Source organism: Onychostoma macrolepis, chromosome 12, assembly GCF_012432095.1.
Source record: "Onychostoma macrolepis isolate SWU-2019 chromosome 12, ASM1243209v1, whole genome shotgun sequence".
Classification (NCBI taxonomy): domain Eukaryota; kingdom Metazoa; phylum Chordata; class Actinopteri; order Cypriniformes; family Cyprinidae; genus Onychostoma; species Onychostoma macrolepis.
In genome coordinates this window covers 21912851-21940540 of record NC_081166.1, presented here as the reverse complement: position 1 = coordinate 21940540, position 27690 = coordinate 21912851, and the positions used below count along the sequence as shown (strand labels likewise).

At 35.4% G+C, this 27690-nt stretch overlaps 1 protein-coding gene across 3 annotated transcripts; it reads left to right on the top strand.

Moving 5' to 3' along the window:
• Positions 1-516: 516 nt before the first annotated feature.
• Positions 517-27516, top strand: cmn (calymmin). Of its 3 annotated transcripts, XM_058792692.1 has the most exons (48): positions 517-604; positions 784-831; positions 2613-2636; positions 2750-2803; positions 2893-2943; positions 3212-3259; positions 3398-3445; positions 5232-5282; positions 6425-6460; positions 6555-6596; positions 6717-6773; positions 7192-7242; positions 7477-7524; positions 7706-7762; positions 7865-7915; positions 9798-9845; positions 9975-10031; positions 15760-15816; positions 15921-15971; positions 16391-16447; positions 16677-16727; positions 17007-17054; positions 17134-17190; positions 17583-17630; positions 18226-18279; positions 18600-18647; positions 18784-18840; positions 18931-18978; positions 19708-19761; positions 19930-20535; positions 20902-20946; positions 21096-21149; positions 21358-21402; positions 21615-21674; positions 22225-22287; positions 22400-22462; positions 22556-22615; positions 22829-22891; positions 22979-23047; positions 23145-23213; positions 23315-23383; positions 23570-23629; positions 23834-23902; positions 24602-24676; positions 24769-24807; positions 25010-25270; positions 26960-27010; positions 27124-27516. In XM_058792692.1, exons 1-48 carry the CDS (start codon positions 592-594, stop codon positions 27126-27128), a joined length of 3240 nt encoding a protein of 1079 aa, XP_058648675.1. In that variant the 5' UTR covers positions 517-591; the 3' UTR covers positions 27129-27516. The 3 variants fall into 3 exon arrangements, with proteins under 3 accessions (XP_058648675.1, XP_058648676.1, XP_058648677.1); XM_058792693.1 differs by lacking the exons at positions 517-604; positions 784-831; positions 2613-2636; ... (2 more) ...; positions 3212-3259; positions 3398-3445 and adding an exon at positions 4047-4173; XM_058792694.1 differs by lacking the exons at positions 517-604; positions 784-831; positions 2613-2636; ... (3 more) ...; positions 3398-3445; positions 5232-5282 and adding an exon at positions 5903-5989.
• Positions 27517-27690: the final 174 nt, after the last annotated feature.

Genomic DNA, 27690 nt, shown 5'->3' with positions numbered 1-27690 from the left:
AAAGAAATAGTATAGATTGTAAATAATCTTTTAAATAGGAAAATATTGATCACATAAACCTTTGAATCAGACTAGTTTCTTATTAAGATTCAGAAGTCCCATACGGTATGCACAGAGGTGTGTAATCTATATGTTTATGACAACAGGTAAAAGAATGTGTGCTCATTGAGGCATTGTCTGTTTCTGAATGTGGCAACTTTTTCATTTTTTAAATATTTAATAATATTATATATTAAATTTTAAAAGTACAGTACTGTAATATGCAGTATATATTATGCAGCAGTTTTATTTTGTTCTTGTTACCTGTGAAAATCATTCATGGAAACATAATAGATCCATAATGAACTTTGCATGATAAAAGTAGCTACAGGTATAAAGCATTTTATACAATGTAAAAAAAAAAAAAGTTGAGCCAACTTCAAATTTTAAGGCAACCAACTTCAGCAGATTGAGTTTGCTCAACTTGTTTTTGTGGGAGATTTTTGTGATTCTGTAATTTTGTCATGTACAGTAGGTAATCCACTGACAGGATTTTTTCCCATTGTTATTTAAGGGTACAAACCTCAAAATCTAAATGGTGGTGCGGCACAAATGTCACCAAGAGGTATTGTGAATCTTTCTATGTTGATGTTTAACCATTGTTATTTGGAACTTATTTGAGTTAGGCCTATTTGGAACTTTTATTTTTTTAATTAATAGTCATGAAATTTGTAACTTGATTTTCTGGTATTGTGAATGTTCATCTTAGAGAAATACATAGCTGAATACATCTGTTATTTTCAGATTATGATTTGGGTCCAAACAGCAACTCCGCAAATATGAAAGGAAACGGTGAGCAAGAACAGAATTTATATTAATATGCATGGTTTTTGATCTTTTGGACTGATTTTATTTCTTCTTTACCTTAAAAATAAATTTAAAACAGTGTTACAGGTTTTTTCAATTGCTAACAAGCATTGTTCAATACTGAAGCCACATTTTCAAAACTGTTCATACAGTCTGCATTATCAACCTGTATCTTGGCCAAACAGTTGATCTCACCTCCAAAACTCACTCAGACCAACAAAACATTTCATATAGGTCTTGTTTCATCATAACACTGGGAACCATTCTCATTCAGAAAACATACATGTCATTCATAACACACTGATCTAAAAAATACTAACAACTGGGAGCATCACATAACGATGAACTTTTATTTTTTGAAGTTTGAATGATTTGTCACATAAGTATTTCATTATAGGATCTTTTCATTTTACTGACTGTATTACAAAACAAAGAATGAAGGAGAAAAGCAGCATTTCCCCCCTATTTCTTTACATACCAAAACCAAAAACCCATCAACATTTACTTATAAAAAAATGAACACATACAAAATTAACTTGTGAAAAATAAAAACACATAAAAATAAATATAAACAATTGAGAAAAATATAAAATCATCAGTCTAGTATAATGAGTTGCTGTATGTGCAGTATTGGAGTCCCAGCTGCTCCAGGAGTCTTTCTATGTGGAGTTTGTATGTTCTCTCCATGTTGATGTTGGTTTCTTCTCTCCCACGATCCAAAGACATACAGGACAGGTGAACTGGAGACTGTAGTGAATGTGTATGATGGACTGGCCATCTGTCCAGGGGCTTGTCCTGCTTATGACACAGGAAAGGCTGCAGCCTCATGACCCTACATAGGGCAAGCGCTAGGGAAAATGTATGGAATAGATGGACGTTCAGTACTGTGAGGGTTCTAGTCCTCCCTCTCTCTACCACTCTTTTTTCCCCCACCAATGTGTCTTCCTTGAACCATGTTTCCAAACAAAATCATTCTGAAGCCATCCATTTATCAAAAGATAAGCAGAAAGAAAAGACTAAAAATAGGACATCTGGCTTGTCTTTCAGCTAAAATTGCATTTAGTTGTGTTTGGAATAATTATTATTCAATTTCATAATAAATATTCTTAAATATAAGATTTTATATTTCAATATAATTCCTGCAGAAATGGACAGAGTTGTGGCTTCAGTATTGAACAATGCTTGTTAGCAATTGAAAAAAAACTGTAATACAAATACCTCTATTTTTACCTAGTGCTCTGCTTAAAACTCATCTTACTTCACTCATTAGATATAAACAATGTGGTTGTCAGACTGTGTCTACGTCTTGTGTTTTCCCCTCCTCTTGTGACCTTATTTGGAGTTCCTGTCCATGTCCTAGTTTTTGTCATTAGTTTATTAGTCCCCAGCCCTGTTATTATTTATCTTGTTTCCCCAAGTATTCTTAAGTCCTGTGTTCCCTCTCCTCTGTTTTCGGTCTTGTTATTGTCAATAGTTGTCATGCGATTGTCATATGTATGTCGGTGAATGTCTGTAGAGTTGTAATGTTGGTTTATTGTCGGAATAAAGTCTGCTATTCCTCATCTCCACATCTCCTCGTATCCCTGGATTTGAGTTATTTTATTTTGCTTGGTTAAAGTGTTTTTATATTTAGCATATTTCTGTGCATGTACAGCAGTTTTATTTGTAAGTATATTTAATTAGTTTAGAAATTTCTTGTAACAGTGATTTGGATGGATGGATAATGAAAGACAATTCTTAACTTGAAAGTTTTTGTTTATTATCAGGCTATCCTGTTAACAAAGGTACAGGTAAGCCCCGCTTGAGAAAATCAACCACACCATGTAATATGTAATATACAATATAATTTAGTGAATCACATCTTAAAATTTGAATCATCATACACCTGTGTGCTGTATTTCAGGTGCCTATGGGAGTGCACAAAATAAGCCTGGATACGGAGGTCGTCCCCCATATGGTATGAGTTTACTTTGCTTGTAGAATATGCACGTAATCAAATAATCATACGTTTTTTTTCTATTTTAACATATTTTTGATTGTTATCAGGTGGAACAGGCATGGGAATGATGAACCAACATGCATTGAAGCAGAGGGGAGGTATGTGATCTAATGTACACCGAAACTAAAAAATGTTTTTTATTATTATTATTAATGCATAATTGTCCATTTAGATTTTTTTCCCCTCTGAAAAAAACTGGCCTTCAACACTTTGTATGTTCATTTACACAGTTTAGGGATTTCAAAACAACACTGTGTTATACAGACTTAAAAGCCTGTTCTTTTTATACCATGTGGCTATCACTTATTTAGAACTTTTGTGCAAAGCTTTCTGATTATACTAAATTCCTGTCATTTATCTTTCCAGGTTATGGAAATGGTAATGGTAATGGCTACAGAGCTCCATCGTATGGGGGTGAGTTTAATGTCAAGAGTTGTTAAAGTTACTGTACTAAAATGTTCTTGTTAAGAATCTGTGCAAACACCATTTGTGCCATTTTGTATTTACTTTCATTAAAATTGTCTTTCACTGTCTGTTTAATGTTGTCCGAAGGCTACAGCAATTTAATGGGTGCTCATCCCCAAAAAGGAGTTGGTCTAGGTGAGTCTGTTAAATATTCTTTGTATTAGTTTATCTAAAAATGTCTGTCAGTTTTTACTTTATTTCTTCTGTGGAACACAGATGGTAAATTTCTGAAGAATTTGGAAGACTTTGGTCAGTTTTTTTGGAAACAATATCACAAACCAAATAAGTTACACCACCATTGTCACAAAGTAGGAACATTTGTACAGACCAACCAACCTTTTCTGTCATATTAAAATATCTTTCATTAGGTGGAAATGTTACAATTGTTCACAATTGTTAAAATAGTATGCAGTCATTTGTAACATCTAGTGTTATTAAGCCTGTGTAAAAAGGCATATTATTTTTACATTAACTAGGCAGTAGAGGCTGTACAATTTTTCAAACCATTTTTCTTTTTCGAACCCGATTCTAAATTTGTTTGGCAGTATTTCACACAGACCACCTGATAAATAGACCCAGAGAATCAAGATGATTTTCATTTATTTTAACAATTTATTTTATAAATAAAATATTTATATTGTGTGTCTGGCAATAAAAGAAGAAAAAAAAAAAAAAAAAAAAAAAAAAAAAATTAGCCAATGGCAGTCGAGTATCAGTTGCACGGGGAGCGGAACTCGGACATCTTTAGGTTTCAGCGCCATAGAGAAACACTGGAAGATCCGAAGCTCGCATCAGTTTTATGGGGTTTATGCTTCAAAAATGGAAAAACGATGTGTCTGGGGTACTTGTAACACTGATTCCAGGTATCCTGAGAAGATGGGCGATATAATTTATTTTATTACATTTCCTGAATCCAAACAAAACAGAGCAAAATGTCCCTAAGTATTCACCCCAATACAAATGAAGACAAAAACGTTCATTTTCTGGTTGTCACACACTCATAAAGTTACAGTTTTCATCTGCTCAAGCAGAACGTTAATGTTATTGTGCTTTAGCAAGGTATCTCTGGCTAAAACTAGCTAACGTTAAAGTTAGTGAGTCCATGCTAATATACAAACCTAAATAGGGACTGTTCTCGCGTCTTGTACAGTGTAGGTCAAAAACACATAAACGAAGGTCTACATTTCAGTGCCTCTCCATATTAAACTGGTTAAATGTACATTAATTTAATCGTTCCCTGCGATACATGAACAGTGTTGATCCTGCATGTCATCCGCGATCGTTAGGACCGACCGTAATATGAGACTTCTCCGCTTGCATTGTGATCTGTAAACCCTCGCTTCGAGTTACCCACCGTATTTATTTTTAAATGTTATAAATCCCTCCATGGAATATTTAATTCCCATTTGGTGGCCTTCTGTGTCCAAAATTGTGCAAAAACATCGTGGGACAAGGTTTTCACACTGCAGCTGTCATTGAAAGACAGTGAGCAACTCCGTTTGTTTGTCCGAGGGAGCAACAGTAACTAAGGGGGGCGGGGCTTACCGATAGGTCAATTATGACCTGAAGAGTACTTGAAATTTTATGCAATGCAGAAATCCAAGTTATTCCAAAACATTCACAAATATTTCTTGCAACTGTATTTTTATTGTCTAAAATTCACTTTAATCACATTAAAAAGAGCTGTTTGTTATTCAATTTCTCGTTTGTGTTCCACAAAAGAAAGAAAACGTTAACGTTAAAGTTAGTGAGTCCATGCTAATATACAAACCTAAATAGGGACTGTTCTCGCGTCTATATTAGAAATAGATATTAGAAATACTGATGATTTACATATTGAAGTGGGTAATCTAATACAACATCTGGCAGTTAGCTAGCATTTAATATTGCTAAAGAGTGTTTTGTTAACTATGTTCGCTAGGTTATGGCGCTGGGTCTGCAGCTACAAAGGGACAAGCCTTAAAATCTGGAGGTAAATTCTTTCTGTACATAGAATATTACATTTACAGATCATTTTAATGTTTTTGTTTTATATTGTAAGGAAATGGGCTGGTACTCTTAATGGACCCGAAATCAATAGTTACATATTGCTGGAAAAGTTGTAATATTATCGTGTTCTGTTCTTTGTAAAATGATTACTTGGTTATCTAGATTTAGTTGTTGATGATTTCAGTCAATCCTGGAATGTTTTTTGAAACTCATCTCAGACTCATGGCAACAATTCAGTAGCCTAAGCAAAATGTATTCACATAAACTGGAATAGATTGCAGGTCTTTAAGCAGAGTCATACTGAAACTATCTCAAAATTAATAATCAGTGTTGGGGAAAGTTATTTTTTATTACAATATTGTGTTACTACCTAAAAAAGTAACTCATTACATTACTTATACTTTTTATGGAAAGTAATGTTACATTACTTTTGAGTTACTTTTTAAATCCGGGCAGGGCTTCCTTTTTTGATTTTAATAATAAAAAAGTTATTTTACAAATGTAAAAGCCCTTTCACTCCAAAAGTGAAATGAACACGCCTCAGGCTGAAGGAAATGTAAATTCATGTCTGTACAGTAGAGGGCGCAGATCAAATCAATTGCATGAAGAATATGATGCAGGAGAATAAGGTTCAACACTATTCAGCAATAACAAATTGCTTATTAGTATGGTTGAATTGGATCATTGAAGGTCAGTAGCAAAGACATTGGTTAATAAAATGGGATTATACGTAAATGATATTTGTCTTATTTAACATTTAATCATTGCAGGTTTGTATAATATTCTGAGTTTGCATTTGACTGTTTTTATTCATTTTGAGGAATACTGAATCTGTTTTTGTGCAGGTGAGATGAGTAAATGCTTGTTTATATTTAGTCTAGTGAACTATTAAGCATCATGTTCACACAGCACGCACAACGCCTCTGGAGTTACTTATTTGTAAAAGGAACTCAGATATTTTCTTCTAAATTAAAAAGTGATGTTACTTTACTAGTTACTTAAAAAAGTAATCTGATTATGTAACTCACGTTAGAAGGTCTGACATATGTAATATAATGTATTAAGTGAGGTATGAAGAACAGGGCCTTGGTTTGAGTGAAAAATTCATTTTCATCTAACTTGCAGGATACACCAATGGTGGGGCGACCAAGGCACAACAAGGTACGTAATAATTCTATTTAGTCAACTTCCTTCGGCTACCTTTTCTGTATTTTAAACTGCATTTATAAACTGATTTGGGATTGGTTTTGGTTAGGATATGGAGGATATGCTAATGGAGCTCAGCAACCTAATACAGGTAATATGTTGGATGTTTAAATAAATGTGATTTCACAGTGTATGTATTAGAGTGTGTATAATACTAAACTGAGTATATGTTGGGCTATTACACAAATCTAAAGTATTTGTCCCTAATTAGGCTCTTCTCTTCAAAATATGGGGTATCCCAATGGTGGAACCAAGGGACCTAATCCAGGTAAATCTTTTCTGTGTAATGCATTTACATTTACATTTAGTCATATCAAAGCGATTTACAAATGAGGACAATGGAAGCAATCAAAATCAGCAAAAGAACAGTGATATGCAAGTACTATAAGAAGTCTCAGCTTAACGTAGTACACGTAGCAAGGTTTTTTTTTTTTTTAATTATATAATAAATGAAAAGAAAACATAGAATTGAAAAATAATAGAGCAAGAGGCCATTTTTGCTTTTGTTAACTGTATAATAAATTAAAACAAAAGAAATAGAATACAAAAAGAATAGAGAAACTAGTGTTAGTTTTTGGTTAGTTTTTTTTTTTTGTAAGAAAACAAGCATCTGGTGTGTATTTATTTTTCTTTGTCTTAATTTTCAATATAATTTAAATCTTGTATGTATTGGGTCTGGTTCAAAGGATACGGTGCTAAAGCTGGACCCTCAAATGGACAAGGAGCCAAGCCTAATGGTAAATAGCATGTGATTATTATATGATTTGACTTTAAAATCTGGTTGGATATGCTGCCGCTGCAATACACAGACGCACACATATATATATATCAACTGTATTTTTAGTTTGATTTAATAATCTATATTATTAGTTTAAAACTGTTCTTTAGTAGGGGTAAAGCACCAAACTTCTGTATTGTAAGCTGAGGTGACTGGAGCATCTCTAAAGTGATTTGGGATTGGTTTTGTTCAGGATATGAAGGATATGCTAACGGAGGTGCAGCTAAGCAACCTAATACAGGTAATATATTGAATGTCTCCATCTTATTTATTTTTTATTTTAATTAATTATACAGTATAATTATTACAGTGTGGATAATACTAAACTCTGAAATAAAATAAGGGTATTAGACTGGTTTAATATATATATATATATATATATATATATATAATTATTATTATTATTATTATTTTTTAATTAGGCTCTTCTCTTCAAAATATGGGGTATCCCAATGGTGGACACAAGGGACCTAAGCCAGGTAAACCTTTTCTGTGTGTAATTCATTTGGTGTTTATTTATTTTTCTTTGCCTTAATTTTCAAAATAATTTGAATCTTATATGTGTTGGGTCTGGTTCAAAGGATATGGTGCTAAAGCTGGACCCTCAAATGGACAAGGAGCCAAGCGTAATGGTAAATAGCATGTGATTATGTAATTTGGCTTTAAAATCTGGTTGGATATGTCGCCACTGTAATACAAACACACACACACACATATATATATATATATATATATATATACATACATATACACAGTGGGTACGGAAAGTATTCAGACCCCCTTAAATTTTTCACTCTGTTATATTAAGTTAATTTTTTTCCTCATTAATGTACACACAGCACCCCATATTGACAGAAAAACACAGAATTGTTGACATTTTTGCAGATTTATTAAAAAAGAAAAACTGAAATATCACATGGTCCTAAGTATTTAGTAGAAGCACCCTTTTGATCTAATACAGCCATGAGTCTTTTTGGGAAAGACGCAACAAGTTTTTCAGACCTGGATTTGGGGATCCTCTGCCATTCCTCCTTGCAGATCCTCTCCAGTTCTGTCAGGTTGGATGGTAAACGTTGGTGGACAGCCATTTTTAGGTCTCTCCAGAGATGCTCAATTGGGTTTAAGTCAGGGCTCTGGCTGGGCCATTCAAGAACAGTCACGGAGTTGTTGTGAAGCCACTGCTTCGTTATTTTAGCTGTGTGCTTAGGGTCATTGTCTTGTTGGAAGGTAAACCTTCGGCCCAGTCTGAGGTCCTGAGCACTCTGGAGAAGGTTTTCGTCCAGTATATCCCTGTACTTGGCCGCATTCATCTTTCCCTCGATTGCAACCAGTCGTCCTGTCCCTGCAGCTGAAAAACACCCCACAGCATGATGCTGCCACCACCATGCTTCACTGTTGGGACTGTATTGGAGGGGTGATAAGCAGTGCCTGGTTTTCTCCACACGTACCGCTTAGAATTAAGGCCAAAAAGTTCTATCTTGGTCTCATCAGACCAGAGAATCTTATTTCTCACCATCTTGGAGTCCTTCAGGTGTTTTTTAGCAAACTCCATGCGGGCTTTCTTCCGTCAGGCCACTCTGCCATAAAGCCCCGACTGGTGGAGGGCTGCAGTGATGGTTGACTTTCTACAACTTTCTCCCATCTCCCGACTGCATCTCTGGAGCTCAGCCACAGTGATCGTTGGGTTCTTCTTTACCTCTCTCACCAAGGCTCTTCTCCCCCGATAGCTCAGTTTGGCCAGACAGCCAGCTCTAGGAAGGGTTCTGGTCGTCCCAAATGTCTTCCATTTAAGGATTATGGAGGCCACTGTGCTCTTAGGAACCTTAAGTGCAGCAGAAATTTTTTTGTAACCATGGCCAGATCTGTGCCTTGCCACAATTCTGTCTCTGAGCTCTTCAGGCAGTTCCTTTGACCTCATGATTCTCATTTGCTCTGACATGCACTGTGAGCTGTAAGGTCTTATATAGACAGGTGTGTGGCTTTCCTAATCAAGTCCAATCAGTATAATCAAACACAGCTGGACTCAAATGAAGGTGTAGAACCATCTCAAGGATGATCAGAAGAAATGGACAGCACCTGAGTTAAATATATGAGTGTCACAGCAAAGGGTCTGAATACTTAGGACCATGTGATATTTCAGTTTTCTTTTTAATAAATCTGCAAAAATGTCAACAATTCTGTGTTTTTCTGTCAATATGGGGTGCTGTGTGTACATTGAGGAAAAAATGAACTTAAATGATTTTAGCAAATGGCTACCATATAACAAAGAGTGAAAAATTTAAGGGGTCTGAATACTTTCCGTACCCACTGTGTGTGTGTGTGTGTGTGTGTGTGTGTGTGTGTGTGTGTGTGTGTGTGTGTGTGTGTGTGTGTGTATATGTGTATACATATATATATATATATATATATATATATATATATATATATATATATATATATAGGGTAAAGCACCAAGTATTGTAAGCTGAGTTGACTGGAACATCTCTAAAGTGATTTGGGATTGGTTTTGTTCAGGATATGGAGGATATGCTAATGGAGGTGCAGCTAAGCAACCTAATACAGGTAATATATTGAATGTCACCATTTTTATTTATTTATGGTTTTTTACATTTAAATTAATTATACAGTATATTATTACAGTATGTATAATACTAAACTCTCAAATTAAAACAAGGGTATTTTTTTTATTAGGCTCTTCTCTTCAAAATATGGGGTATCCCAATGGTGGACACAAGGGACCTAAGCCAGGTAAACTGTGTAATTTGTATGTTGTATATTTCTTTTTCCTTTGTCTGATTTTGAATCTTATGTGTTGGGTTTGCATTACAGCATATGGTGCTAAAGCTGGATACTCAAATGGACAAGGAGCCATGCCTAATGATAAATAACGTGATTATTGCTATTAAAAAACATTATTATAAAACAGTTTTTAGTATAACATAAAACATAGTTAGCTCTAAAATCTGTTTGAATAAGCCATGTTCAAATGCACTGTAAAATATATGATGTACAGTGCTGCTTGAAAGTTTGTGAACCCTTTAGAATTTTTTATATTTCTGCATAAATATGACCCAAAACATCATCAGATTTTCATATAAATGCTGAAAGTAGGCAAGGCAAGGCAAGTTTATTTATAAAGCACATTTCATACACAGTAGTAATTCAAAGTGCTTTACATAAAAGGAAGTGAAATAGTCATTAAAAATAATAATAATCACAACAATAAAAACAAAGTGATTTAAAAATTGATTTAAAAAGAATTTAAACATTTAAGAATAGAAAATGATTATACATAGTGCAATCAGTTCGGACGTAGCACAGTGCTCATTCAACAAATGCACAGCTAAACAGATGAGTTTTGAGTCTGGATTTAAATGTGGCTAATGTTTTAGCACATCTGATCTCTTCTGGAAGCTGGTTCCAACTGCGGGCGGCATAATAGCTAAAAGCGGACTCCCCTTGTTTTGTGTGAACCCTTGGTATTTCTAACTGACTCGATCCTAATGATCTGAGTGGTCTGTTAGGTTTATATTCAGTGAGCATACCTCTAATGTATTTAGGTCCTAGGCCATTGAGAGATTTATAAACGAGTAAAAGTACTTTAAAATCAATCCTAAATGTAACTGGAAGCCAATATTATGTACCTGAGGACTGGTGTGACATGCTCAAATTTTCTGGTTCTAGTCAGAATCCTGGCAGCAGCGTTCTGGATGAGCTGCAGCTGTCTAATGGTCTTCTTTGGAAGGCCGGTGAGGAGACATTACAATAATCCACCCTGCTGGTGATAAAGGCATGAACAAGTTTCTCCAAGTCTTGACTGGAAACAAAACATCTAATTCTTGCAATGTTTTTGAGATGGTAGTTTGCTGATTTAGTTACTGCTTTGACATGACTACTAAAACTAAGGTCTGTCTCCAGAAACACCCCAAGATGTTTGACTTGGTTTTTAGTTGATTGACCCCTAGAGTCAAGGTATGCATTCACCTTGAGAACTTCATCTTTGTTTCCAAATGCAATGACTTCAGTTTTCTCCCGGTTTAACTGAAGAAAGTTCTGGCACATCCAACAGTTTATTTCATCAATGCATTGGCAGAGGGAGTCAATGGGGCTGTAGTCATTTGGAGATAAGGCTACGTAAATCTGAGTATCATCAGCATAGCTGTGATAGGCAATTTGGTTCTTTCTAATTTTTTGACTTAGTGGGAGCATATACAGGCTAAACAAGAGTGGTGCAAGAATTGAGCCTTGTGGGACTCCGCATGTAATGGACGTCCACTTAGACTTATGCTCTCCAATACTCACATAATAACCTCTCCCTTCTAAGTATGACCTGAACCATTTGAGTACCATCCCAGAAAGCCTGACCCAGTTTTCCAGTCTCTCTAGAAGTATGTTATGATCAACAGTGTCAAACGCAGCACTAAGATCTAGTAGTACCAGCACTGATATTTTTCCAGAATCAGAATTGAAGCGAATATCATTTATTATCTCTAAGCGCATTCTCTGTGCTATGATGTGCTCGGAAACCAGATTGAAAATTGTCCAGGTATCCATTCGACTTTAAGTAGTTGTTCAGCTGATTTAAAAACTACCTTTTCAATAATCTTACCTATGTCAGTCTCTCCACAGTAACAAAAAGAGTCTGAGAGTTGTTTAAGTTACTGTTTATAAGGTTTGAGAAGAAGGTCTGTCTAGCTGTGGCTAGTTCCACATTGAAAGCATGAAGGCTGTCTTTATAGATGCTATAGTGAATTTCAAGTTTCGTCTTCTTCCACATCCGCTCAGCTTTTCTGTATTGTCTTTTCATACTCCGAACTGCTGTTGATTTTTCTCCATGGTGATTTTTGTCTGCCATTCTTCTTTCAGACCCTTGCCGGAGCAATATCATCAATAACATTCTTAACTTTTGAGTTAAATAAATCCAGGAGAAGATCAACAGTGTCTGCAGAAATGCTTGGTGTTAAAGATATAGCCTTCATAAATAGCGCATTAGTATTCTCGTTAATGCATCTCTTTCTGAAAGAGACAGATCTAGATTCAGTGGTAACAGAGATCAATATATCAAAGAAAATACAGAAGTGATCAGATAGTGCTACATCCTTAATAACAATGGATGAAATGTTTAGACCTCTACTGATGAGTAAATCTAGAGTGTGTCCACGATTGTGTGTTGCTGCTAATATAGCGGGGACCCGACACATCACTGAGAGCTGTTTTGAGTTGTTTTTGGTTCACCTACAGCCGATGGAGGAGGGTTTGGTCCCTGGCTTTGTGGCAGTGGTCGAAGAGCTCTCACAGGAGGAGGGAGAGCTGGGCCTGCAGTCTTTGGTGGTTGTGGGGCCTGCCGTTTTTTAGTTGATATCTGGGGGCTTGCAGCGAAAGAGTGGGAGAGTTTGGTCCCAGCATACACCAGTTCCTCCATTTTCTGTGAGAAGCTTAGAAGTGGAGATAGTGTGTCTGGTGAGATGGGCTCTGGCTCTGGTGTTTCCGGTGGCTGTGAAATGTTGTCCTGGCTTCCCTGGCTGTTTTCCAGATAGTTGTCCTTGGGTGCTGAGTCTTGGAGCTGTTGTAGTACGTCACAGTCTGTCTGTGATGAGCTCTTTGGGCAGGGCTCAGCCGGGATTGTTTCCACGAGGAAAGCTTATTTTGGCTGCGTGGTGTTATCAGTGTCCTTGTGGGATGTGTCAACCACAAGATGACAAAGAGAACCGAATCAAACAAGTGAGAGAAAAATATTATCTTTGTCATTTATTTATTGAGAAAAATGATCCACATATGTTATGTGGATAACATATGTAACATAGATGTTACATATCTGTGCGTTGCAAAAGTATGTGAATCTTTGCTTTCAGTACTCACACACTTTCAAGCAGCACTGTACGCACAACATTGATTGCACATTGCTGAAGTTTATTGAAAGGAAAAGATGATACAAAACAAACAATCCAGATTACACATATACATGAGACAAAACAGAATCATAAGAAATGCAACGCATGAACCCTGAAGTAAAACTGAACAAGAATTCAGGTGATTCCTCAGGTTGGCTGGATGTATGGTCCATAGTCTTGGATGTTGCAGAATCTCTCTTCCTAGGAACACTTCCTGGTGTTCTTTTGCTAGGACGTCCATTAGGTCTGGGTGCCAGATGATCTGGATGGTATCAATGATGTGGTCTCTAATGAGTGATGGATCCAAAATGTCCTTGGCTGCAATCCATGATCTCACCTCTGGACCCTATCCCTCCTAATCCATTTGGTATTGCATCTGGTTTCCTCTCCTCTTGAATCCAGGAGCTCCCAGGCTAGATATACTCTAATTATTATGTTCTGTGATTATCTAGAATGGGTGGTGAGCTACTTTCAGCCGGCGCCTCCATTCTTCTAACATAGCCTTGTTGGACAAAAGATCCTTATTGCCAACATTGTAGATCCTTATTGTAGGCAAGAGAAAGCTTCCTGGAAAAGAAAGCACAAGGTTGACGTTTACCTGGAGTACCATATCTCTGAGTGAAAACTGCTCCAGTGCCACAATCAGAAGCATCCACTTCAAAAACAAAAGGAGAACTTGGATGTTTGAGTATTGGGACTGTCACGCAAATAGTCTTGAGTTGAAAGGTAATAAGAGATGCAATGGTGCTATAATCCCTGATGAATCTTCTGTAAAAATTAAGACCAAAACATCTTTGGAGTTCCTTGACAACTTTGGGAATTGGCCAATCTGTGATGCTTTTATTTTGGTTTGGTTTATCTTCACTCCTTTTTGACTAATGTTGTAGCCCAGGAATGTGGTGGTGGCAGTGGTGTGGAGCTCTCATTTCTCTGCCTTAACACACAACTGGTTAAGTAAAAGTACTTTCTTGATATACTGTACATGTTCTTCCTTGGACTGCGAATAAACAAGCATATCAATAATGTACACAGTGACATAATGGTTGAGTAAATCTCTGAAGATTTTATTAATGGACAGCTGGAACAATGATGGGGCACTGGGTAAAATGGTATTCGTATGGTGCTTTCACACCGCATAGTTCTAGGAACTAGCCGGCACGGTGGTTCCTAGAGAACCAATTTCCCCTCAGGCCATTTTCATTGTTGCATTCCCATCTGCAGCAGGAATTCTGAAGCGGCCAACAACAACGTCTTTATTTGCGGCATTTACAAACATCAACTACCGGTGAATGGAGGGCAACCTACATCCTTCACAGATGGACACTGCTGTGATTTAGTTTAAAACTGCATAAATACTCATATCAAATTATCTGTTTAACCGACAAAGCAATAGTGATCAAGTAATAAAGACAGTTACTCACACTTGTGTGTTGTGACATTACTATCGGATCCAATATAGCTGGCACAGCATCATCTTTTAGTTTCAATCTTTTTGAAAATACCGCATTAAATTGTGCCTTGTTTGTAAACGAATCCGCGGTAAAATTAAGTGAACAAAGGACCAAGTTCTTACTCATATGGTCTGGATCTTCATTTAAAAAATAAAATTCATTCACTCTTTCCTAATGTTGGGTTCGGAAGGAAGGCAATGCAAAGACAATTTTTTTTCAAAATTTAGTACTGCACAGCCATTTGTTGTATTCGGAGTGATCTTTATCATTTGGTTTCTAGTAGACCTGCACGAATCAGTGGGCGGGGCTAAACAGGCAGCGATGTAGAAGCAGGTGTTGATCTTTTATTGTTATTTCATTTTATTTATAGGCATCTTACATGACACTCAAGGACACCTTACAACAAAATAATCAACATTAAACAACAATAATCACTATTACATCCTAACAGACCTAATACAAACAATCACATAAAAGTCTGCCTAGAAAGATGGGTCTTAAGGCGAGATTTAAAAACAATAAGACTTTCACTGTTTCACACATCCTGTGGTAACATGTTCCATAAATAAGGAGCTGTATGACTAAAGGCTCAAGACCCCATAGAAGTTGGTTGAATTCAAGGGAGAACAAAAGTGAGTACAGAAGATGATCTTAGAGTTTGAGTAGGAGTGTAGATATGAAGAAGGTCAGATAAGTATGAAAGAGCAAGATTATACCTTGTACGTAAGAAGTATTTTAAATTCAATACGGTATTTAACTGGGAGCCAATGGAAATGTTGTAATAATGGAGTAATGTGGCGAAGTAGATTAATATTACTTATGTGGAAATATGCAGAGCAAACGACATTGTTTATATGTGATTCGTATGAAAAAAGTACTATCGAAGATGACACCCAAACTTTCTTCGGCGGAGGCAGAGTTTAGCCACACTGTTACATCATAGAGTTCCACAAGCTATCGTTTTGGCAGACTGGCTTCAATATTAGATATTTTTAAACTAATGAGAAAGTTTTGAGTTCTGAAACTTACAGAATGTTTTTATAGTACAATGACCTCTTTTAAAAAAAGAGAAAAGATCAAGGGAATTTTGGGTTCTCAGTTCATGACCCCTTTAAAGTATTTTTCTCTAATTAGGCTCTTCTCTTCAAAATATGGGGTATCCCAATGGTGGAGCCAAAGGACCTAAACCAGGTAAAATTTGTGTGTGTGTAATGCATATGGTGTGTATTTCTTTTTCCTTTGTCTAATTTTTCCATGTCATTTGTATCTTATTTGCATTGACTCTTCTTCAAAAGGATATGGTGCTAAAGCTGGACCCTCAAATGGACAAGATGCCAAGCCTAATGGTAAATAGCATGTGATTATTACTATTATAAAACATAATTTTTGGCTCTAACATCAGGTTCAATATGTTGCATTCAAAGACACATGATATAACTACATGATATAAACACATCTTCGATTGTACATTAATTGAATTCTGCATTAATACACCAAATAGTGTAGCCCCAGTTTGATAATCTGTATTATTGGTGGAGGAGATGTTTAGTAAGGGTGAAGCAATAAAATTCATTGTAATATGAATGTGACTATGGAGGATATCCTAATGGAGGTGCAGACAAGCAACCTAATACTACCTGAATATATTGGATGTCACCAGGAATTATATATATATATTTGATTCTACAGTGTAATTATTACAATATTGGAAATACTGAATTCTGAAAAGAAGTGAGGATAGTCAAAAGTATTTTTCTCTTATAAGGCTCTACTCTTCAAAATATGGGGTATCCAAATGGTGGAACTAAGGGACCTAAACCAGGTAAATTTTGTGTGTGTGTGTGTGTGTGTGCGCGCACTTAAATGTCAGATGTTTTCTGTCAGGGTTATGTTTAGTGGTGGGGTTAGGGCATTGATTATACAGTTGTTATGGAAAGCCCCCATAAACCACATATACGCGCGTGTGTGTGTGTGTGTGGAATGCATGCTGTGTTTTCCTTTGTCTTATTTTCCATATCATTTAAATCTTATCTGTTTGGTCTGATTTACAGGATATGGTGCTAAAGCTAGACCCTCAAATGTACATGGAGCCAAGCCTAATGGTAAATAGCATGTGATTATTACTTTTAGAAAACATAGTTTTTGGCTTTAAAATAAGATTTGATATGCCACATACAAGTCCACTGTAAAATATATGCTGGGATATACTATACGCACTTTGCACATTTATTGAATTGAACGCCAATTGTAGTGTAGCCCTATTTATATTAATAATGTACATTATGGGTGGACAAGTTCTTTGATGGGGTAAAGCGGGGTCTGTATTGTAAACTGAAGTAACTGGAGCATCTCTGGTCTGATTTGGGATTGGTTTTGTTCAGGATATGGAGGTTATGCTAACGGAGGTGCAGCTAAGCAACCTAATACAGGTAATATATTGGATGTCACCCAATTTGGGAAAAGAACTGGGATATTACATTGGTCTAAAGTATTTTTTTCTCTAATTAGGCTCTTCTCTTCAAAATATGGGGTATCCCAATGGGGGAGCCAAAGGACCTAAACCAGGTAAACATTTTTTTCTGTTATGCATATTGTATTACTTTTTCCTTTGTCTAATTTTTCCATATTTCAATCCTGTGTGTGTTCAGTCTTCAATGAATATGGTGTTAAAGCTGGACTTCCAAATGGTCAAGGAGCCAAGACTAACGCTAAACATCATATGATTATAAAACACATAGTTTGATAGGCCACGTTTAAACCCACTGTAAAATATATGATATGCACACCTTTGATTGCACCATAATTGAATTCTATATTAATACACCATCTGTAGTGTAGCCCCATTTAAATTAATAATCTATATTATTGGTGGAGGAATGGTTTATTAGGAGTAAAACACTGAAAGTCTGTGCTGTGAAAGAGCACCTCTGAACTGATTTGGGACTGGTTTTATTCAGGATATGGAGGATATGCTAACGGAGGTGCAGCTAGGCAACCTAACACAGGTAGTACATTAAATGTCACCAGCTTTTGTTTATATGTGACCATGGACCACAAAACCAGTCATAAGGGTCAATTTTCCGAAATTGTGATTTATACATCATCTGAAAACTGAATAAACAAGCTTTCCATTGATGTATGGTTTGTTAGGATAGGATAATATTTGGCCGAGATACAACGATTTGAATATCTGGAATCTGAGGGTGCAAAAAAATCAAAATACTGAGAAAATCGCCTTTAAAGTTGTCCAAATTAAATTCTTAGCAATGCATATTACTAATCAAAAATTAAGTTTTGATATATTTACAGTAGGAAATTTACAAAATATCTTCATGGAACATGATCTTTACTCAATATGATTTTTGGCATAAAAGAAAAATCAATAATGTTGACCCATACAATGTATTTTTGGCTATTGCTACAAATATACCCCAGCAACTTAAGACTGGTTTTGTGGCCCAGGGTCATATATATATATATATATATATATATATATATATATATATATTTGTTTCTACAGTGTAATTACTTTGTGAATAATACTGAATTCTGAAAATAACTTTATTATTACACTGGTCTAAAGTATGTTTCTCTAATTAGGCTCTTTTCAAAATATGGGGTATCCCAACGGTGGAACCAAGGGACCTAAACCAGGTAATCTTCTTTTCTGTGTAATGCATGTGGAATTATTTTTTTCTTTATTATTTTTCCATATCATTTGAATCCTGTGTGTTGGGTCTTCTTCAAAGAATACAGTGCTAAAGCTGGACTCTCAAATTGACAAGGAGCCAAGTCTAATAGCAAATAGCATGTGATTATTACTCTTATAAAATATATAGCTTGAGGTTCTGAAATATAATTTGATAGGCCAAGCCACTGTGAAAATGATAATATATGCACACTTTTGATTGCACATTAATTGAATTTAAGTAACTGAATCATCTCTAAACTGATTTGGGATTGATTTTGTTCAGGATATGGAGGATATGCTAATGGAGGAGCAGCTAGGCAACCTAATATAGGTAATATATTGGATGTCATCACCTTTTTTGTTAAATTAATTGGATTCTACAGTGTAATTATTACATTGTACATAATACTGAATTCTGAAAAGAACTGTGGATATTACACTGATCTGAAGTATTTTTCTCTAATTAGGCTCTTTTCTTCAAAATATTGGGTATCCTAATGGTGGAACTAAGGGACCTAAACCAGGTAAACTTTGTGTAATGCGTATGGTGTGTGTTTCTTTTTCCTTTGTCTGATTTTTCCATATCATTTGAATGTATGTTGGTTCTGCTTTAGGATATGGTGCTGAAGCTGGACCCTCAAATGGACAAGGAGCCAAGTCTGGTAAATAGCATGTGATTTATTACTATTATAAAACATATATGTGACCCTGGACCACAAAACCAGTCATAAGTATCACGGGTATATTTGTAGCAATAGTCAACAATACATTGTATGGGTCAAAATGATAGATTTTTGTTTTATAGCACAAATCATTAGGATATTAAGTAAAGATCATGTTTCATTAAGATATTTTATAAATTTCCTACTGTAAATATATCAAAATTTTTTATTTTTTATTAGTAATATGCATTGCTAAGAACTTAATTTGGACAACTTTCTCAATATTCACCCTGATTCCAGATTTTCAAAAAGTTATATCTCGGGCAAATATTGTCCTATCCTAACAAACCATACATCAATGGAAAGCTTATTTATTCTTATTTAGCTTTCGGATGATGTGTAAATCTCAGTTTCAAAACATTGACCCATATGACTGGTTGTGTGGTCCAGGGTCACATATTGACTCTAAAAACAGTTTGAATAAGTTATTTTTTAATAGTCCAATTGTAGTGTAGCCCCATTTAGATTAATAAACAATGTTACTGGTGGAGGAGCTGTTTATTAGTAGTAAAGCAGGTCTGTTGGCACCTCTTGTGTCTGTTGTGATTTTTAAAGTTTAGCATTTTTTTTCTTTTTTTTTTACCATTCATTTTTGGGTAGCTTTTTTAAATAAACTCTACATCTAATGCAAAACCTTCACAGTCATATCTACATTCTTATGATCTATAGGTTACGGTATTCCTGGACATATTTCAGAAGGACCTTATAAAGCAGCTAATTCAGGTAAATCATTGTTATTGAAAATACTGTTAGTTATTTTTTTACTACTTCCACATGACATGAATAGATGTAGTTTTATAATCTGTCATTCAGAAATACATGTATGTCTCTGCATGTGAATTTGTCATATTGGTTTGTGTAAGTGTGTAGTAAACCTGCTTTGGCTTCTAGGATATATGCCTGTAACAGCTGGGAAAGAGGGTGTTCCCAGTGGAAAAGGACCTAAAGGGGAGATTTTAAGCCCTGATGCACCTAGTCATCTCCCGCTAACCTCTAACACCAAGGGTGTTTTACCACTAGCTGAGCGTGTACCAAATCCAAGATTTCTTCCAGAACAAACTAAAGCCCTTCCACCAGTCCTGCAACAAACGAAAAGACAAAGTCTTAATGCACCACTTCAACAGGGCAAAGACCCCAACTCTATGGTACCTCAGCCTGCTCCAAAGCCATTTATGCGAGGTCAAGGTTTTTATAAGCCTAGTAAAGCTTATAAACCACCCACACCTGTAATTCCACAAAACAAAGCTCCAAAACCAGCTGCACTAGCAGTCCCTCAAGCAATTCCTGCACCAGAATCAGCTCCCATTCCTCAGACGAGTTTTCCTCAAACATCACAGACAGCTGCACTAGAGCAGGGACAAGTCCTGTCACAGGAACAAACCGTCTCTCCAGTGGCACCACAGCCAATTACGCCACAAGGCAGCATTTCTTCACAGATGCATCTGGTGCCAAATGCAGCTTTTCCTCAAATGAAGAATCCAACAACAACAAATCCCGGTAAACCTCTATAGTACTGATTTAGTACAATGTGCTGATTTACCTTCCACCACTAAAGTGCAACAACAGATCTTTAAAGATTTGACTGCGCTCTTAAAAAAATAAAAAAAATAAATAAATCCTGCATTGAAAAAGTTTAATACATCTTAAAGGTTCTTTGTAGAACCACAGATGCAAATAAAGAATCTTTATTTTTAAGAGATTGAATCATTTAAAAAAAAAAATCATTCTTTTGGAAGCCTCTTACAAACAATATGCTCTTCACTTCACATTTTAACAATTCTGCTAGTGATATTAGGGCATCTTCCATGGATATGTCAGTTATAGTTTCATAACTTGTTTGTGTTCTGCCACTCACTGGTCTAGGACAACCTAATGGACAGGTGCAGGGAGCTATACCTTCAAAGCCTGGTAAAATATAAATAATTCATCTAATATAACATTAAATCATGTTTAAATTATATGATCTACTGTAACTCAAAACAAAGTTTTGGTTCATTACAAAATATTTAAATGTTCAAATTTATATATATTACTTTTTTTTTTCTTTTTTTTTTTAGATTGCGGACCTGGTGGACGACCTAATGGACAATGGGTCAAACTTCCAAGTCCTGGTGAGCTCTAATTATTTTCCACTTGTTTGCTGTAATATAAATGATTAAAAAGACTGACCAAACTCATGTGATGCTTACCAAAAGCTTGATCTTTAAAAGGCACAATTAAATATAAGAGAATTTTGAAGTTTAGTCTATATTTTTAGCTTTGACTCCTTCATTTTTATGACGACAGCAGTCAGACTAAAATAAAAAATGTGGTTTACAGGGTCAGGGTACCCCAACGGAAAAGGGGAAGTGTCATCACAACCAGGTACAGTAAAATAAACATTAACTGTTCATCCATGCATCCAGTACATAGCATTTTAATACAAAGGATACAAAGTTACTTTGGGTTAAAAAATTTAAAAAAATTTTTTAAAAAGCCTATATAACTGTTTACGCCTATACAACAAAACAAAAGGAGTACATATTACATTTCTTTATGTTGTGCATAAGATTATTATGTCTTAATTCTGTCCCTAGGCTTCGGAGCAGGAATTGGTGGTTATCCAGCTCATGGCATTAACAATGGCTACAAAGCAGGTAAATTACTTCAAAACATTTTATTGTAATTTACATAACTTATTATTTGGCTTCAGCTTTATTTATTTATTTGTTTTGAAAAACAATTGTAGATCAAGCTACTTGTCTAAAAGTTAGAATTTATTTTTTTTATCGTTATGAATGGTATGGAAACAAATTCGATAAGCCAGGTAGGAATACCCTACTTCATGGATATTTATTATATCATTGTTGACATAGATACAATTCACATGTACATTTAATATTTCATGCTGGGGTGTCACTAGTCCGAGATTTAGCCTATTAGTGCAATATCATACCCATGCTACCTACAAGTAAATAAATAATAGAGTAAATCATTCAAACTAGTGTTATTTTTTTCCACATTTTTACAATTTGGATATTAATGTTTTTATCATGATTTGCTTGTAAATAAATAATAAAATGTCATTGATGTCTATATAATTACTACATGATATGGCTTTTTGATAAAATGGTATTGTTTTATTTACCTGTTTAACTGAATATGTTTGTAGTTATTTTTTTCATTCATTCATTTACATTCTGATAGCTGGACCACAAGTTGGGCAGCCAATAGGATTCGGATCTAAGGGAAAATCTCAAGCAAAATATGGTTAGTCTGAGAAAAATCCTATGTGCTAATTTCATAAAACTCATCAAATAGTGTCCATTTGCTGCACATTGTCCTTTGCTCAGTTTTCATAACTGCAGTTTTATTTTGTCAGGAATTGGTGGACTTCCATTTGGTTCCCCTAATGGATATCAAACCAACCCCTCTGGACAATATGGCATGTTATCATCTTCATACTGTAATATTTAGGGTTAATGTTGACCATAACAGCAGCCCTAAATGGACACACTGATTTATGTCTTTCCTATAGGTAATGAAGGACAGCGCTATGGAGCCAAACCCTACAATCCTCAAGCATTGGGAAAACACGGTGAAGATTTCATTAAATGCTTTGATAATTCCCTACAATTTTTTGTTATTTATTTTCACTAAAATGTATGTAGTTGTGAAATAATATTAAACTTCCAAATAAATAATTGATGGAATGCCCAGCCCTTGGATCTCATAACATTATCTAAAATGCTGTTTAATACATATTGTGTATTTCTTTATCTAATACCACTGTACTCTGACCCCAAAATAGGATATGGTAGTTTACCGTACAACTCTCAACCTCTTCTACCGGAATCTGTTGCCAAATCACCTGGTAAATATGTTAATAAAGCATTTTGACTAGTCATACAGCACATCTGTTTTTGAATGTATTTTAAAATATGAGCTTCTGTATTTTCAGACTTTGGAGGGTTACCCTACAATGGTCAGCCACTTGGATATGGTGGTGACAAGTCGTCTGGAAAATATGGTGATTAATTATTTTTTATTTATTATTATTAATATTTTTTCATTGTTATTTCTACAAATTCTAAAAGTGAATATATTTTACTGTAATACTCTCTCAGGACAAAAGGGTCTTCATTATGGTGGTCAGCCATTTGATCTCAGGCCTGATGCTATGTCTGGGAAATATGGTATAAGCCAATGTTTTGTACAGATAGTTGCACGACAATGCCAAAAATATATTTAAAAATATTGTACTGATAAGTACGTCCCTCCTCTCCACTTTCTGTAGGTTCTCCAGAATCCCTGTATAATCCAGAATCTCTCAGTCTCAGTGGCGATGCCAAATCAGCTAAATATGGTGCCACTTGTTTCTTTATTCATTCATACTTTGGTTTAAAGATCCTGTTTATTATTCCTCTGTACATGAATCATGTCAAACAGCATACAGTTAGGCTAATAATTGTTCTGTACTGACCATGGTAAAATCACTGTAATACACAGTGTATAATGCATGATATTCTGACTTCGTTTACATGGCCTTCAGGTAATCCAGCAGTGTCATATGAGCTCCTCGGCCCTGTGACTGATGGCCAATCTGTTGAAGGTACATACATAATCTTTTTAGTACACCAATTTTTAATCAAGCAAGAACTATTGAAATACTATGTTGTAATTACATTATTGTCTATTGTTTAATGAAGAATTTTTCTTCATTAGAAAATTTTTCTTCATTAAAAGATAAAAAGATTGATCATTTGAATTTAAACTTATGAAAGTCATAATTCTACCATCCTTTTTTTTTTTTCAGAAAACAGAAGCCTGGAGGCTTTGCACCAAGGTCCTGAGATTGATGGACAGAAATCCATTGACCAGTTTGGTTAGTCATGTTTGTCTATGCTCTTTCAGATATGTGTATCTCTGTTCAAGTAAGTTTTAACTCACATCTGACAGAAGCACATATGTAAACATACACAATATGCTGCTTTTGTCCTCATTTGTAAGTCGCTTTGGAAAAAAGCGTCTGATAAATGATTAAATGTAAATTAAATGCAAACACAAAAATCCATGTGAGATCCAGTAATTTTCATTCTGAGCCACTTCCAAATGTGGTTTTAAATTAGATACATATCCGATACCTGGACATGTGACCCATGTCTAAACATACAAGCCACCGCAAGTTTGAGGGCAATGCATTTACCTACAACGATAATTCCATACTGGGAATAAAAAAAAATTTAAAAAATGATCTGTTCAGTCAAGTTTTGCAGCTTTAGCTTGTCCATACTGGTAAGTGATCATGGTATAAGTGGGATAATTACATCTGGTGTACATTAAAGTCAAATAACCATTTGACGTGAATTATAATAAATTTTATTTACGCCCATTCAAAATCTGAGGGTCACTGCAAGTGGTCACCATAAAATCATTCTAGTTTGGGCAGGGATGAATGTAAATGTCTTATGAATGTAAACAGGCGTGACGACAAATGGATATATATGGTCAAAAGATCAGATCTGTGAATTAATTCTTGTACACATAGCTAGTTCTTTGAGTATTTCTGTGTATCTTGATTCAGGAGATGGAGAGGTTCCACCCCATCCTGATACTCCAGGAGCTGCAGAGGCGAATGCACAATCCATTGACAAATACGGTACAAGCATTTGTTGACACTAAATGTATCTAGGAATACAGCGTATAAATATGCATATAAATATTCCTCACATTTCACCCTCTTTGTTTAAGGAACAGGTGATTATACCGATGGAAGAGTACAACCAGAAGGTAAAAGAACTGTTTCTATGAGTGTTCTACATTCAGTATTTACCGACTTTTTGTAGGGGCATACCAACTTCATTTTTTTGCCCCCTTGTCTTGATTTTCCATTCATTTCTGCCCCTTGCCCCATATTCTTCTATTCCAAATAAACTGAGAGATGAGTCAAATCCAATCATTCCACCAATTTTCTTTCTTGACTGCCCTGCAGTTGTCTCTTTCCCTGGTGTTCCCACTGTGGGCCCCGCTCCTCACATCCCTGCTGTCACTTCATTTGACACCACACTGGACGGTTCCTCCTTGGCCCCTGTGTCTATGCCTGATGTGTCTGCTGTTTCTGAGGTGCCTGCCTTACCCACATTCCCTCAGGCTGAGCTGCCTGCTCTAAAGCAGCAGCCAGCACCACCACAACAGATCCAGATCCAGCAGCACCTCAAGTTCCACTTCCACCCACAGGGCAACTCCCAGACAGGTATAATGCTAATAGATGCACACTTGTGATTACACATTCTAAATTGTGTTTATTTGCAAATGATAACAGCTGGATTATCAAACTATATTCATTTTTCTGAATAATTTCTTATTCACATTATTATAAACAGGGCTCGAATTGAGGGGATGTGGGGGGCATGGCATCCCCCTGGTCGAAAAAAATGACAAAAAGCGATCCTCTCTGTAAAGCCACCATCCCCTTTGGATTATTAATTTTGTGTATTACATAATACTTATCATGCACATGAAATGTTAAAATTCTCTACTTATGATCATTTACGAACTAAATAATGGCGATTGGCCAATCAGAACTCAGTACTGTAACAAGCTGCGCACAAGCAGAAGCGATTTTGTCATTTTTCGCGCAAAATGGTTCAAGCGCAACTTTTGAAGTTCTTTAAAGTGCCCTATTATGGGTTATGAAAGGTTCTTTTTTTTGGTTTTGGGATTCCCCAACAACAGGTTGACATGCATGCAAGGTCAAAAAACACTTTCATTTTCTTATAATATGCATTTATTTTTACGTTCTTTGCTCGACGACTCCCAAACGATTCGCTTAATTATTCATTTTCCCAAACCCCTCCTTTACGTGACGCTAATCTGCAGTGATTGGTCGATTTCATTTAAAGCAGTGCTTGTGATTGTGAGCAGTTAAAAAATAGCCAGCGAAACGGCTATTTTTAACGCCCCAAAAGCGGCACCTAGTGGCAACAAGTGGGCGGGCAATATGATAATGTTTCATTTTGACGTCAACATGAAATGGCTTAAGATTCGTTTTAAAAACGACTCGTTTCAATGATTCAGAGTCGACTCTTTCTTTTTAAAGACAATAACTTTATACATGGTGCACTTTCAGATTTAAAACTTTGCAGGATGTTTTCATTCACTTAGAGCTGTTACACACTGCATGAAAGGTAATTTTCAAAAATCCATAATAGGGGCACTTTAAAAAGAAGACACCAGAAGGTATGATTTTTCATTGATTCGAATTTAAAGACAGTCTCCTGACATAATGTATGTGTGACTGTAGGAGAGATGACATTATCCAGTTTTGAGAAAAAAAAAAAAACACGTCTTGACTCCAAAGCATTCACTGCGCGATGAAGCCCATTAGAATACAGTTAGAATGCCCTTATAATTCCAGCAATGAAACAAAAAATACCCATTTATGAGTTTTTACGTTTTTATATTCATTGCACAAGCAATGTACTTTTCTGTATATCACCACATGTGCGCGAGGCCGTAAACACAAATGTGCTATTAGTTTTAACTGCATGCATAGCAACACGGTGTTTCATTCTGTGAATGAATCAGTTTTTGAACGAATCGAGTGAGCCAGTGATTCAACGGTCCATTCAGATGGTCTCCGTTTTGAACGAATCGTTTGAAATGAATGATTCAGTATCTAAATCAGCCAAGGTGCCAGTACAAAAACACATTCAGCAAAATAGTTTCAGGCCCCAGAAGGAAAAAAAAAAAACTACTTATAAATAATAGTTCATTTAATAAGGCTTTTTTTTCATGAAATAGAAATCTTTTTAAAAATGAGACCAATTTTGTGATCATTGTGTAAAATTTGCCACAAAAATTTGCCACAATTAGCCTAAAAATTTAAATTTTGCATAATTTCCAAACTTTGTGCATTAAAAGTTGTTGTTTTTTTTAACAGGAAAGGAAGGCAAATACAAATTGAATGGTTTCTTTGGAAACAAATACCAAGGTATGGATAATACGTATATATATTTAACATTAATAAAACTTAAATCATATGAATAATAGCAATGTGACACTTTTTCCAACTAATACCTCTGGACTTTTTTTTTTTTTTCTTAGGATAATTTGGAAGTGGAGGTTTATATTGCAAAAATGTGGATCTTCATCGGGACAATGATCTTCACTTGATTTCTCTTTACACTTAATGTTTCTGTGAATGTTGTAAATTTTCCATGGTTTTGTGTCTTTTGTTCTCCTTAACCTCTAGTTTTGTTTTTTAATGTTTGTTACCCTGTTTGGAATTGAACGGTTGTAAAAATAAAGACATTTTAGTTTATAAATCATCATAGCTTATGCATCTTCCTTTCTTTTCAATGTTCATTTAAATTCCATATTTGTCCATAATTTTGTAATACCAAAAATGCATTTTATGTTTTATGTAATTTTCATTTCAATGTAGATGTGTTATTTTGTTTCTAGAACTCATTGTTATTTATTTCTTTTTAATTTCCTGTGGCAATGCAATGTATGTTTTGAATAAATACAAATAAACTCTAAATCTAAGCTTTGTTTAAATCTTTGAAGCTTTCCTTGGACTTTATAGCACCAAAAGTTGCACTAGGATTATCATATCAACATTTTAATAAGAAATAAAAAGCATGTGTTGAAGTCTGCCAGTAGGCTAGC

Excerpts from the sequence above, each read along its gene's own strand:
- cmn (XM_058792692.1), top strand. Across the intron at positions 23,214-23,314 it reads TGCTATGTCTGGGAAATATG|GTTCTCCAGAATCCCTGTAT; the intron begins GTATAAGCCAAT and ends CACTTTCTGTAG. Across the intron at positions 24,677-24,768 it reads ACAATCCATTGACAAATACG|GAACAGGTGATTATACCGAT; the intron begins GTACAAGCATTT and ends TCTTTGTTTAAG.